The sequence below is a fragment of the Microchirus variegatus genome (assembly GCF_963457635.1).
Source record: "Microchirus variegatus genome assembly, chromosome: 1".
NCBI classification, from domain to species: domain Eukaryota; kingdom Metazoa; phylum Chordata; class Actinopteri; order Pleuronectiformes; family Soleidae; genus Microchirus; species Microchirus variegatus.
The window spans coordinates 12040688-12053432 of NC_139802.1; the positions used below are offsets into that span (position 1 = coordinate 12040688).

The following is a 12745-nucleotide window of genomic DNA, read 5'->3' on the forward strand; positions in this document are numbered from 1 at the left end:
TTTTAATCAATTTAATAGGAAGGGTAAGAAAAGAGAACATGAAATTACGATGCTAATATTTAATAATTAATACAATGTAAAAAAATAAATAAATACGTTTTTAAGTTAACAGATTGAAATCCACTTGTTTGGAAGAGTACCTATGCACTGTTAAAATTGTGATTGCTAGAATAGGCTACATGATGCAAGTAATAAAAAATAAAATAAATAAAATAAAAAAGGGTGAAAAGTGGATAGAGAATGGTGTGTTCATGTGACATGCAGCAGAAGTTAAACAGTTGTTCTGTTTTTCAGTCTACCTGAAGGCCTGTCCTCCTCCTGGACCCCAGTAATGCTGACATGCCAGAGATGCACCAAAAGCTCCTTCAAAGGCTCCTCACCTAGTTTCTTCTCTCCAGGCTCTCCCTGTTCCTCCTCATCTCATTGCTCTTCCTTCTCTGAAACCTCCATGACCATGGTGGCCTGTGAAAGATCCAACCATAGTCATCTTCAGGGAGCAGGTGTCAAACTCTGTTGTCAAGACCGAGGCTACCAGCAGTCCCTGCACGGCCTGCTCTACTCCAAGACATCAGGCAGTTGCCAAGGCAAGACCTAGACCCCATTCAGCTGTGGTATTAACATTTGTCCTCTGTGATCTGATCACATCCAGATTGCGCCTGAGTGCAGACCTGAACTGTCCCAGTGCATCTTGAATGCATCCCTCAGATCCTGTCACGAAAAACCACATTTGGAGGTGGTTCGAGGACACGTGTGGCCACATTCCTGAGATGCATGAACAGAATCTGTCCCGAGGACACACCAAGAGACTGCCTCCTGTGCTCACAATTTCACTTATTTGCAGCAGCCACTACAATATTACACTGATACATTATACTATAGTATGCTATGTTGAAATGTGGTTGACTGCTAATGTATAGACTGATAGATGGTGATGAGAGTAATTGAGAGTGAGTCTGTGGACATGTGAAGGTAAATTCAAAACTATTAGCAGTTCAACACATTTGTACAAAGTGTATATGAGGGTACACAAATATGAGGTGTATACTGTATATAAGATAAATGATGTATCGGTCCTTTTCCTGCTGACATCCATGACCCCTGTCCTTGATTAAAGTTCAACTCAAAAATAAATGCACACATAAAACAAGCAGTTGGTGTTTGTTTTTATTTTCTCTTTTTGACAGTACAGTCTGTTCTGTAGAATAGAACACAGTCCCTGAAAAATAAAGTTTCTTTCCTTCTTTACTCAAAATAAACAACTTCATTTGCTCCTTTTTCTTCTTCTGTTTGTGTCCATTTAAAAAAACAAACAGTTAGAATATGCGTTGCATACATTTACAACGCAATAACAGATCTCGCTCTCCGATGTCAATACAAACTAATATGGAGATAACTCGATGTACTGTACACAAAGGTATGGCCATACAGCAGGATTCCTTTTTGCCATAACTTACATTCAAATGATTCAAGTGACAAACAGATTAACAAGCGCGCGCGCACACACACACACACAAACACCCATGTTATCGATTCAGTCTGAGCACTTGGTGTGATAATTAAATACTGGATCTTTTTTCTCCCATGATTGCAAGAAATAAAGTAATCAAACTAAAGGTTTATTATGTCGCTATGACAACATAAATAAAACTGCCTTCATTTTAACATACAACATTCACCTTTCAGTATTTCATTAATAAATATAGTTCATGTTTATATCTCTCACTATCAGTAATGATGCAAGTTTAGTCCCTTAATTTTGAAGGATTTGAACAGATCAGTGCCAGCAATTTTGTCCTTTCATTTATCAGTCACACAGTCAGTCAGTGGCCCAGTACCAGTGTCAGCCCTGGTGTGAGGAATGAGAATTCAGGTGAGTGATTTTTGCTTCACTTGACAAAGGTGCTATTATGCAAGGGTAGTTCATATTTCATATATATATAATTACATTCAGGTCCACTTTATCTTCCCTCAAATGTCTCAATGTCTCATATTCCTGAGGACAGACACAGGAAGTGGACCAAAAAAAAAAAAAAAAAAAGAAGAAGAAGCAAAAATCCTTTTGGCTACATAAAGGGATAAAAGTTATCTCTCTTTTTCATAAAAGCAACATCTGGATACACATTACACCAAGAAAAATAAAAACATTGTGATGGCAAATATTGCATTGATGTTTCTTTGCACATGCTTGATTTCGATGCATATGCAATTATGTATGCATGATATATTTTAGGAACATTGTGGAAATAAAGTGAACCTATATGTTAAAATCTGTCTTGCATGCAATTACGACTAATTTATAATCCTGTGGTCCCACTCATGTTTTATGTGGGCCTAACTTTGAGCTCAGGCTGCAGCAGAGTTTGTGGGAGAATTCACTTTCCCTTCTTTACTCACCTTCCAGCTCAGTGTATATTTTATTGCGTCGGGAAATTTTATGTCCATCTATCTATACGAGAATGGTTAAAAATCTGTATCTGTAGCCGAGCCTGATCGGTGTTGCAGTTAATGAGCATTTGTCAGCAAGTTGAGACTCTAAATAAATTAATTCTCTAGCTATTCATATTCAACCTTTCTCTCCATCGAACATAAATCACACTTCAGTGAGAAAAACTATAAGCTGTTTTTAGGCACATATGAACATTTAGTCACAGCAAGAGGAAACATTAAAGCCCCAATCCAGATTTCTTTTGTTACATATTACATACACACAGAGTGAAAATAAAGAGTTGCTAGTAGAAAATAATCTATAATGCCACCATATGTTAGTGTGCCGTTTGATTCTAGTCCAATAAGGTGCAGACCCAAACAATTTAAGCTTTTAAAATATCATAGTTGCCTGTTGACTAATCTGCGATCTTGGCCCTTCCATCTTTATCACAGACTGTGGAGACTAGTTAGAGCAAAAAAACCAAACTAAAAATACCTTGTTTTTTTGCATGTCCCAAAAAAAAGCCAGAAAACTAGACGCCTACATGACAACTCCCACTACAAATCTGACAAATGGCTTTTATAGTTTGTCAGTACAGTACATTTTTTAATTAGTTGCCATCCATCTTCAGCGTGGACTCATTCAGAATGAGGCAGGCGGGGGAAAGCAGGCTTTGGGAAATCTGTGCAGTTCTTTCACCAGATTGGGTCTTTAATGTTATACCAGAAATGACAGTATATGGCATTCACGATATACGAGTACAAAGAACACACGAAGGCAACATACTGTATCCTGACATTATGAGAGCAGCACAGTGTAACAGTTTCAGCCACTACTGGTTTCTTTACGACACATAGTTTGTTGTCGTGTTTCAGTTTGTGGACAAACTGTGGCGTTCGTCAGTGAACTTTTTCTGAGGAAACTCCAAAGCTGAAGGATGTCTGTATAAGTTATGTGAGACATGTGAATAGATTGTGAGTGTCTATGCGTGTCAGAGTATTCCGTGTGTGTGAAGACACTTACCTGCCACTTTATTAGGTACAGCAGAGACGTTATACAGTGGCAGGGGTGGCCCTCGGTGTCTTCTGCTTTCGTAGCCCATCTGCTTCAAGATTCAAAGTCTTCAGAGACCGTCTCTTGCATACCTTGGTTACAACAAATGCATAATTGAGTCACTGATGTGAGCTGTTGCCTTTCTATCATTCTCTTCCGACTTCTGGTTTCAACGAGACATTTTCTCCCCACAGAACTGCCACTCAATTGATATTTTCTCTATTTTTTTCTCTCAAAACCATTCTCTGTGAACACTAGAGAGGGCTGTGCCTGAAAATCCCAGGAGATCAGCAGTTTCTGAAATACTTTGACCAACCCGTCTGGCAATAACAAACATGCCACAAGTCGCCTTTCTTTCCCGTTCGAATGCTCAGTTTGAACTTAAGCAGGTCCCCTTGACCACTTCTACATTTCTAAATGCATCGAGTTGCTGCCATGTGAAAGGCTGATTAGATATGAACAGCTGTACCTAATACAGCGGCGAGTGAGTGCACTGTTTATGTCACAGTCTCATCATCACTGTATCGGTCATTGCTCTTCGGTCTGGTGTGTCTCTGTATTATTGTCTGTGGTGTGACCGCTTCCAGTGCATGCAGTGTCTTTGGTATGTGTTTGGGCTTTGTGACCTGCGTGTGATTGGTTTGTATTTCTTGTGCGTTCACTGTGTGTTGTGTATTTGGGGTTTGTGTCGTATGTGGAATAAGTATCTCTGGGTTGGGGGGACCTCCAGGGTCTTTCATAGCCATACTTGCTCCCACCATAACAGGATAGCTTCGATTCCTCCTCAGTCCTGTGTTCAGTCCTGGAAGTCCCGCACCCAGGGCACTGTTTCCCAGCCCAGTGGAGGTGAAGGGGGCTAAAAGAGTATTCCCAGGTGACACCGAAGAAGTAAGAGGGGTTAGGGTCTGGAAACTTTTCAGTTTGTCCACGAGTCGCAGGTTCAGCATCTCTGTTTGGGTGTCCTCATCTGTCTGGTCTGCACTCTCCCTCTCCATCTCCCCCAGCACTTCCCTCAGAATGGTGCGAGCTGGTTTGGAAGCAAGGAAGGCGTCGTGGTATGGAGGTTCTGCAGTGGAAGGGCTGAACTGAAAAACTGGAACAGTGTTGGTAGAGAAGGCAGATCTGGAGCGCGGGGAGTTGGGTGGGGTGTAGGGCTGGAGGAAAAGGCTGTCTGGGCGTTTCTCGAACTGTCGGTCAACAGTCTCCTCTGATGTGACGGTGCACATTTGTGCCTGCGCTCTTCCATCGGGTGTTGAAGCGCCGCTGGAAAACAGCCCTCTGTCCCAGCTTCGCGGGTTGTAGACCGACGCAGAGATCCCGTGCTCCAGAAGGAGGCGCACCAGTCCAAGAGAGGTGCTGGTGGTCTTGGTGTTGTCCCTAAGGTTGGTGGAGGACTCAGCGAGGGGGAGAGAGAGGGAGAGGCGGCGCGGGGTGCAGCAGGGGGTGAAGGAAGGAGTGGAGGACGCAGAGAAGGGAACAGGAGAGGAAGTGGAAGTCGGGGTGCTGATACGAGGACTGTTGTAGCAAGAGCTGGAGATGGAGAGGTGATGACAGAGGAGAGGGTGATGGAGAGAAACAGTAAGGGAGCAGGGACAGACACGAATTCACATGAGTTATCAGCTTTTAACAATTACCTTTCAGCCATCAAATCAAACAAGGACACCAGTTATGTAAACTATGACAAGTGTTTCTTCTGTTTGGCAACTGAATTGTGCAGATGAGTACAGACATGTTCCATTTTCATAACAGCCATACATCCACAGTGTTATCAGTTACTGAGAAGCCACACAATTAGCACATTTTTAATTATTAGATGCACTGATGAACAAACTTCATCAACTTCCAGCTCTCATTGCTTTCAACATCTAATGCCACCATCGCAGGTGTTATTACGTGACTTGTGACTCGACACGTGATAACAAATTCCTAGTTCTGTGATTACAAAGTGAAGTCATACAGACAGGCTTTTAATTTTTTGTTTTGCAATCAATATTTTTGATTCATTTTGAGACGTTGTTTTGAAAACTGTCACATTTGTGTAGATGCATTATTAGCATTATTATTTTACTATTCACCCTAGATATGCCTGATGAAAATATGGTCTGATGTTCATACACACGCTATTTCAGTATCTAGATCAATACAGTATGGATCTAGTCTTCACTCCTGATATTGCAAATTATATCATACACTACACTTCCATTCTTAAACTGCTTGTGGTTGTGCTGAATCTCTGAGTGACTGTGTCAACCAAAGGGACTTGAATTGACACCACATAGACAATAAGCCTCCCACACAGCATTGTGTTACAGTCTGTGCCAAGGAGCAAACTAAAGTCATGTGATGACACATGATGAAGCTCAGATTGCTAAATGAAGCCCATCGATTGTGCTTGAAAGCTGAATGAGGACCTTCTGTTTCCAGAGATAAAGACTGTAAATACAAACCCTGATAAGTGCCACCATCAGTGACTGTTTAAATCAAATCCAATAATATTAATAACTGAATCTCATGGGTGTTAGAACACACACAGTGTCACGTTTTTAAATGCACGCCAACTATATTTACAAATGCACTCAGCATGCATTTCCTCACCCACACACATCACACCAGTGGGTGCCACTCAATAGGTCTGCTCTACCCCAGACATGACAACCATGTGATACAACTCCACTTCATCTTCCTCATCACATGACCTGCCCAGAACAATCAGACAGTGGAGACAGAAAGTGTATGAGCAAGCTGCTGCAGCACTGGAAGAATAATGTTGGTCATTGACAGAGAAGCAGGCATTCACTTTGCGTCACACAATGGCCTTTTTGTGCCAGTAACCGTTTCTACGGCAGGTTTTTAATTAATTTCTCTGAATAAGTCGTCGACTTAGCAGTAGATTCAACAACAATGTTGAATCTTTTCAAAAGAAAATGACTGGCTGCCAGTCTAAATCTGTACAAATCAAAAACATTATTAACAAGGAAAGAAGAACATAATGAAAATAGTGAACAGTAATAAAATATAAATAGAATAGTTACCTTGATGACACCGAGGTCAGATGATCCGAAGGGTGGAGAATCCTGCAGGTGGTGAAGGTGTAGGTGGAGCTGGTATGGGACAAACACTTCCCTGGGAAATTAACTACAGGTGGGGAGGAGAAGTGAAACAGAAAGAAAGACTGTTAGTTTGTATGAGATTAAAGGAACACACACAAAAAACAGACCACAACAAAGACAGGGAAAATCTGCGACAATCAAAGCACAAGCCCCAAGAAGAAGAAGCACCAGCAATCATTTTCTTACTAATTTGTGCTACTGAAGTGATGGTGTGGTGAGCACAGGCCAACAGCCACGTGGGCTGTGAGAAGACATTTAAAAGGGGTCAGGGTCATAGTATACCCTATTTCTCCAAGTTAAACTAGTTCCCTGGTGTCCTAATGAACATGTCTGGGACATGCTTTGTTCAAAATACCATAAGGATGAAGAACCACAGCAGTCCAGTACCCTGGAAAAGCAAATGGTACTTAAATAAATAAGTAAATAAATGGTTTGTATTTATAGTGTACACAGCTTTTCTAGTCTTGATGACCACTCAAAGCTTCTTTACACTACAGTTTTGCCATTCACCCATTCACTCACATTTTCATACGGTGCATCTATGTGCAGTGCACAGCCGTCAACGTGAGCAACGTGGGGTTAAGCGCCTTGCCCAAAGACACATGCACGTAGACTTGCGGAGTCAAGAATCGAACCCACAACCTTCAAGTTGAAAGAATTGCACTACCACTAAGCTACTGTCGCAAAATGTTAAACTTGTTTATCTGCCTGTTAAATAAAGAAATACCTGATAGTCTGTGTGTTGATTGGAATTTTGATTCATGGTTTTTGAGGAATAGGGCCGCAGCATTTTCAAGTTTAGGAATGACTGCTGTACAGTAATACTACGACCAGAGGGACGATCACAGCGTGCGCGCCAAGGTGACACTACACCGAGGCCCCTCTGTCAAAGGTTGCCATGCGTTCATGTGACTTGGACAGTTGCACTAAAACCACCTGATACAGCCACATGCACATACGTAAGCAGAAGCTGGAGCTCAGCCAAGATGTTGCTGCATCTGCGTGGTCCACTGGTGTTTCAGAGCTCTGACTGTCAGAAGAAAACAAAACTAAAAAAAAAAAACAATAAAAAATAATGATTCTGACTTGGTGTCAGCCAAGTTCATGAGGTTTGTTTGGATTTGTAATATCTGCAGCAGGGCACGACTGACTGAGACCAGTGGTATTGCAAAAGACCCAGTGAAGTGAAAGGGTTTGGTGGTTGAAGAATTGAAAAATAAGTTTGATTGGCTGAAACAAAGCGATGTATGGCAGTAAGAGAAAGAATGAAGGAATATTAGAATGGAAGTAAAATACAAAAACAAAAAAAACAAGTACTCAGTTGTTTGGGCTTCGATGGGCTGCACACACTCGGTCGGCCTGTGCGGTGGGTGGGTGGGTGATGGGATGTGTAAACAATAATCGTGCAGGAGGGGACGTCACATTGGGACTGTGAAATGTCCAATGAATACATTCCCCCATCTTTCACCCTCCCACCCCTCTTGCTCTTTATTCCTATGTTCCTGGTTAAGAGGGAGGGTGGATGCAGTGCTGTGACCACAGATAAGGGGCTCCCTCACCAGGCATGCGCTCCACTGTGACAGGCTGCAAGGCCTGGAGCTCCTTAAGGACCACGTGCCCGTTCATCATCTCAGAAGACAATGGAAGAGGAGACGAGGAAAGGGAGGGTCTGGGTAAGGAAAATGGCGTGTCTCCAACAAGTCCATCTTTTCCTTGATTCGCGACAATATCAACACACATTCCTCTATGCAATATTTCTGACTGGCTACTGTCATCGATGCCACTGTTTTTGTTGCAGCAGGGAGATGAAGCTGAGGTAGAGTTCGTCAGATCGAAAGGAGCAGCGCTTTCTTCTGGCAAGCCAGGAAAGGAGTCACGCAAGACTTCATCCTCCTCTGGTTGGTCAAGTTGCCAGCTGTCCTCCTGACCCTGGTCATGTGATAAAGTGCGAAAGCCCTTGGTGACCACACCAGGCCGGTGATCGAGCAGAGCGCCCATGTGGGGTTGAGCCAACTGCTGCCATGCATGAAGTGTAGCAGAGCCTGGAAAAATGAGAGAGAGAGACTAATGTTATTTATTAATGTTACATCACACACGTTCCCATTATTTGCACCATCTAAAAACTTTCAACATCATTGTTGGCTAAATGTAATTATTTAATGATTACTTTCATTGTTATTTTGTAATTATTTAATCCTCAAGTGTAGGAAATACCAAAACATTTGTGTGTTAATGCAGCATTTAGTACACAAATGGATCACAGCTTATACCATCAATATGTAATACTACAACCTGATTAAATAAGCAGCTATAGTAGTATTTGTTATCTTTAATTAATACATGAACGTATACATTGTTGATGAGAAAGAGAATGACTTATTTACAGTCTAGCACTTGGAATCAGGGAAGGAGGGCCGACAAGCTGTGATCCACTTCTATGAATTTAAATAATGTTATCTAACATGAATCACACCAGATTTACTGAATCTTGTCCCACTACATTGTTTGTAGTCATGCGTCTATAAACAGGTGAAACTGGTAAGCTTATATATATATATACACACACACACACACAGGTGTGCATATTGAGTAACTCAATAACTAAATCCTCGTGCCAAGTAAATTAGTTCAATTTAAAGTCTAATTAAAGGTTGTGTTGACGTCTCACATACTCAACAAACTGGTTTGCCCTTTCAGAGATGACAAGATAAGTAACACAAAAAGAATGAGAGAGAAAAGGAAAGATTAGAAAGAAAATTTGTGAGGTTTTATTAAAGAGCAGACAAGCTGAACAGAAAATGAAAGACAAACGACAAAACCACAATGGACAAAGGATAAAAGTGTAACAGAAGAGAAGGGAAAATGGTTGACAGTGCAGTCAGGAATAGATGTGACTGTAATAAGAAATCTGAGGATTGGTGTTTTGACTTTACACTGTAAGTATTGTCGTGTATATTTAGTAGATCCATTTAACTTCGAAACTAACAAATTATTACTTAAATTTCTTTCTTTAAGAGGCTCTGCATGTTTCCCTAACCCATCTTATTTTTAGCACATCGGTGTTTAGACATTTTACACAATGTGACCACTAGGTGGTGCTACATATCAAGACAAATTAGGGAATGAAGGCCTTCCATGCCACATTTTACTTTTTTTGTCCAATTTGGGTAAATCACTTCAGACTCACTGGACTGAAAGAGAATACATTTACAATATGTTGACTGATTTCTCTCATAAAATCATTGTGCATAATATACAGCCAATACTGCATATGAACCATCTACCAAGTAACGACATGATGCCGTGAGTGCCATTTGAAATGTCAGTGTCGCTCAAGTGCTGACATTAAAATGCAGGAAACATGCACTGTTCTCACACCTATTTAACTTAACATTAATATACTTGAACACAACATGTGACCCTTTAAATCACGTTATACATGTTCATTTCTAAAATGCGAGGTAATTTAAAAAAAAGAAAATGATACAGAGGAAGCACAAACCTACGTGTAACATAAACCAGCAGCATGTACTGGATCGGTCTGTCTCTTACTTTATGTCTCGAACCAGCAGCGTGGTTGTGTATGTCTGAAGTAAAAAGAGTGCTTAAGACTCACACTGCCTCCGTGTTGTTCTAACAGCTCCAGCAGGCCTGTCACTAGTGTCAGTGGGGCTCTGAGTTGAGGCCCTGAGCTCGTCAAGTTACTCGGCTCCAGCGAACTGCAGCTCCTCTGCAGGCTCACGGTGGGATTCTGGGAGCCGCTCACAAAGATATTGGACTGACTGCGGTTTTGAAAAATCAGGTACTGGTTCTGTTGCGGGTTCTGAATAAGTTGACTTTGGTTGTGTATTTGAGACTGACAAATCTGGGAATAACGTTGGGGAGAATTTAAATTCTGCTCCATGTTCTGGGTTTGACTCTGTTCGTTGTGCAAATCTTTATGAACGCTGCAATTTTGATTGTGTTTTTCAGTATGTGGAGGATTCAAGGTTTTGTGACTCTGAGAGAAATGATCACCTTCTAGCGGCTTTACAATCTGCAACTTCTCTGGCAGGTAGGACCTTGCTGTGAAGGAATATCCCGACCAGACACTTCCGAAGGACGGATGCGAGCACAGCGACAACAGGCTCTCAGTCGGGGTCCCCGTGCCTCTGCTACTATCCCCACCTCCTTTTTCCTCCTCTTTGGCAAGGTAGGCCAGCTTTCTCTCCCTCTCCTCCTCTAGAAAGCGTTTCTCTGAGAGGTAGTTGTCACGGCGGAGCGACAGACGCCGCAGAGCTGCTTCCAGGTCCCTGCTGCCTGGGGTGCCTGGGGTGCCAGGGAGGCGTTTATTAGAGTCCTCAGACCTGATGGAGCAGACACATCTGAGTTAAAACGGTGGAGCATAAAGTTACATTTTTATTTTTTATTTTTTTTTTCTTTTAAACATTTTTATTTTTATTTGACCTCATTATTTATATTCATTATATATATATATATGTATGTATCTATACATACATATATATATATATATGTATGTATCTATAATTGGTGAAAAGTTTATATGACCTAGTCTTCATTACCAAGTATGTCACTGTATCTTTGAGTGAGCTTTAAAACTGCTAATAATTGACTCAAGTCTCGTGGTATTTTGATTATCACCCTGCCGCACACAGGAAGTGATTGGTTTTATGACAAGACAGATGGAGGCAACAGCAACAATGCACTAGTAAAAATAGACAGATTCAAATCAGTTGGAGAACAACTGAAAACACAAAGTTTGTGCCCATGAAAAGATTCAAAAGTGAAATCTACTGCTCAATAATCCCTGTTGTTCAGCAGTTTGACGGCATAATCGCTGTTGTCCTGGTCAGCGCCTGCTCTGCCTCTGTATACATGCCATCACAAAGACTGTTAGAGTGTAGCCCAGCATCTTTATGTTGTTGTGAAGTGCTTGTGTGTCCTAATTATAGTAAGCTTAAAAAAATCTTCATACAAAACATAAGAACTTAGTGAGTGAGAGGCATCCCTTCAGTTACAGGAGATACAGATTACAAATAATTCAAAACATTTTTATTAAGTTTAAGCTTCTGAGTTAAAACTGTCCATACCCGTCATCTGAGCTCTCCAGAATACAGCTGGTCCTGTTGTCCAGGATGATCCCACTGCCCATCTCGCTATCATAAATGGAGTGAGAGCGAGGCGTGTCCACCCTGCTGGAACGTCCTGAGGTGAAGCACGACGTCTGATTGGAGCCTGGGATGTTGAGAGAGGAGGAGGGCAGCGGTGATCGTTGCTGACGCATCAGGTTGAGGTTTTTCACTGTCTGGAACACTCGCTTTGGCTGCAATCTGGAGAGACGGAATGAATTCAAAATTTAAACCGATGGAACAAATATCACTATGTTACACCAAGGTGAACGCAAGCATCACGACATTTTGTGACCTCGCAGCTCTCCACGCTCCCTGGCTCCCTCTTGGACAGTCGCTTGAGTTTATGTATGGAAGTCTTTTGGATGCTAGGCTAATGGGGGCCCTCATTTTAGTGTGAATATAACAGTGGCCATGTTGGGGTCAGGCAGGTTTTGAACAGGATGTACCTCTGCTCTTCTACATCTGGATCATCCATCTGAAGTTCCTTCCTCATGGTGCCTTCTATTTCTGCTGCCAGAGAGTCCTGGAGAAAGAGACGGACACATGGATGAATCAATGACAACCCTTCTTCACTCCTCTTTTGCCCCTCAAACACCCTGTGCTCCTTCACTCACCATAGGGAACAAGCCCAGAGAGTGGAAACGCCGAGGTGTGCTGAGTGGTAGCGTCTTATTTCTCAGATTCTTCAGTTCCTCCTGAGCTTCATGAAGCATCTCCATACACTCCGCATACTTATCTTGTAACTCCCGCAACTGAAAGGCAGACAAAGGAAAAACATGTGATAAAAAGAAATAATGATAACAGTTTATATATATATGTGCAAATACGTGTTTTCCAGATTAAAAACAGCATACGAGGAAAAAAGTCATGCCCATCCATAAGGTTTGGGGTCACCTATACAATTTTTTTTGTATTTTCCATTAAAACTCACACTTTTATTCATCAAACGAGTTGAAAAATTAATAGAAAATATAAACAAGACATTGACAAGATTAGAAATACTGATTTTTATTCAAAATAAT

At 41.6% G+C, this 12745-nt stretch overlaps 1 protein-coding gene across 3 annotated transcripts in view; it reads right to left on the reverse strand.

Annotated features, from left to right (window-relative positions):
• Positions 1 to 1162: 1162 nt before the first annotated feature.
• The window catches only part of trak1a (trafficking protein, kinesin binding 1a), a 30350-nt gene continuing 18767 nt past the window's right edge, over positions 1163 to 12745 (reverse strand). For 2 of the 3 annotated variants that reach the window (XM_083887003.1, XM_083887002.1), the window contains exons 10-16: positions 12338 to 12475; positions 12170 to 12246; positions 11682 to 11921; positions 10609 to 10937; positions 8151 to 8633; positions 6514 to 6616; positions 6077 to 6177 (exon numbers count right to left, since the gene is read on the reverse strand). In XM_083887003.1, coding sequence (XP_083743129.1) covers positions 6105 to 6177; positions 6514 to 6616; positions 8151 to 8633; positions 10609 to 10937; positions 11682 to 11921; positions 12170 to 12246; positions 12338 to 12475 — 1443 coding nt within the window. In that variant the 3' untranslated portion in view covers positions 6077 to 6104. Of the gene's footprint in view, positions 5012 to 6076; positions 6178 to 6513; positions 6617 to 8150; positions 8634 to 10608; positions 10938 to 11681; positions 11922 to 12169; positions 12247 to 12337; positions 12476 to 12745 lie in introns of those variants that run through there. The other variant, XM_083887004.1, reaches the window with a different exon arrangement.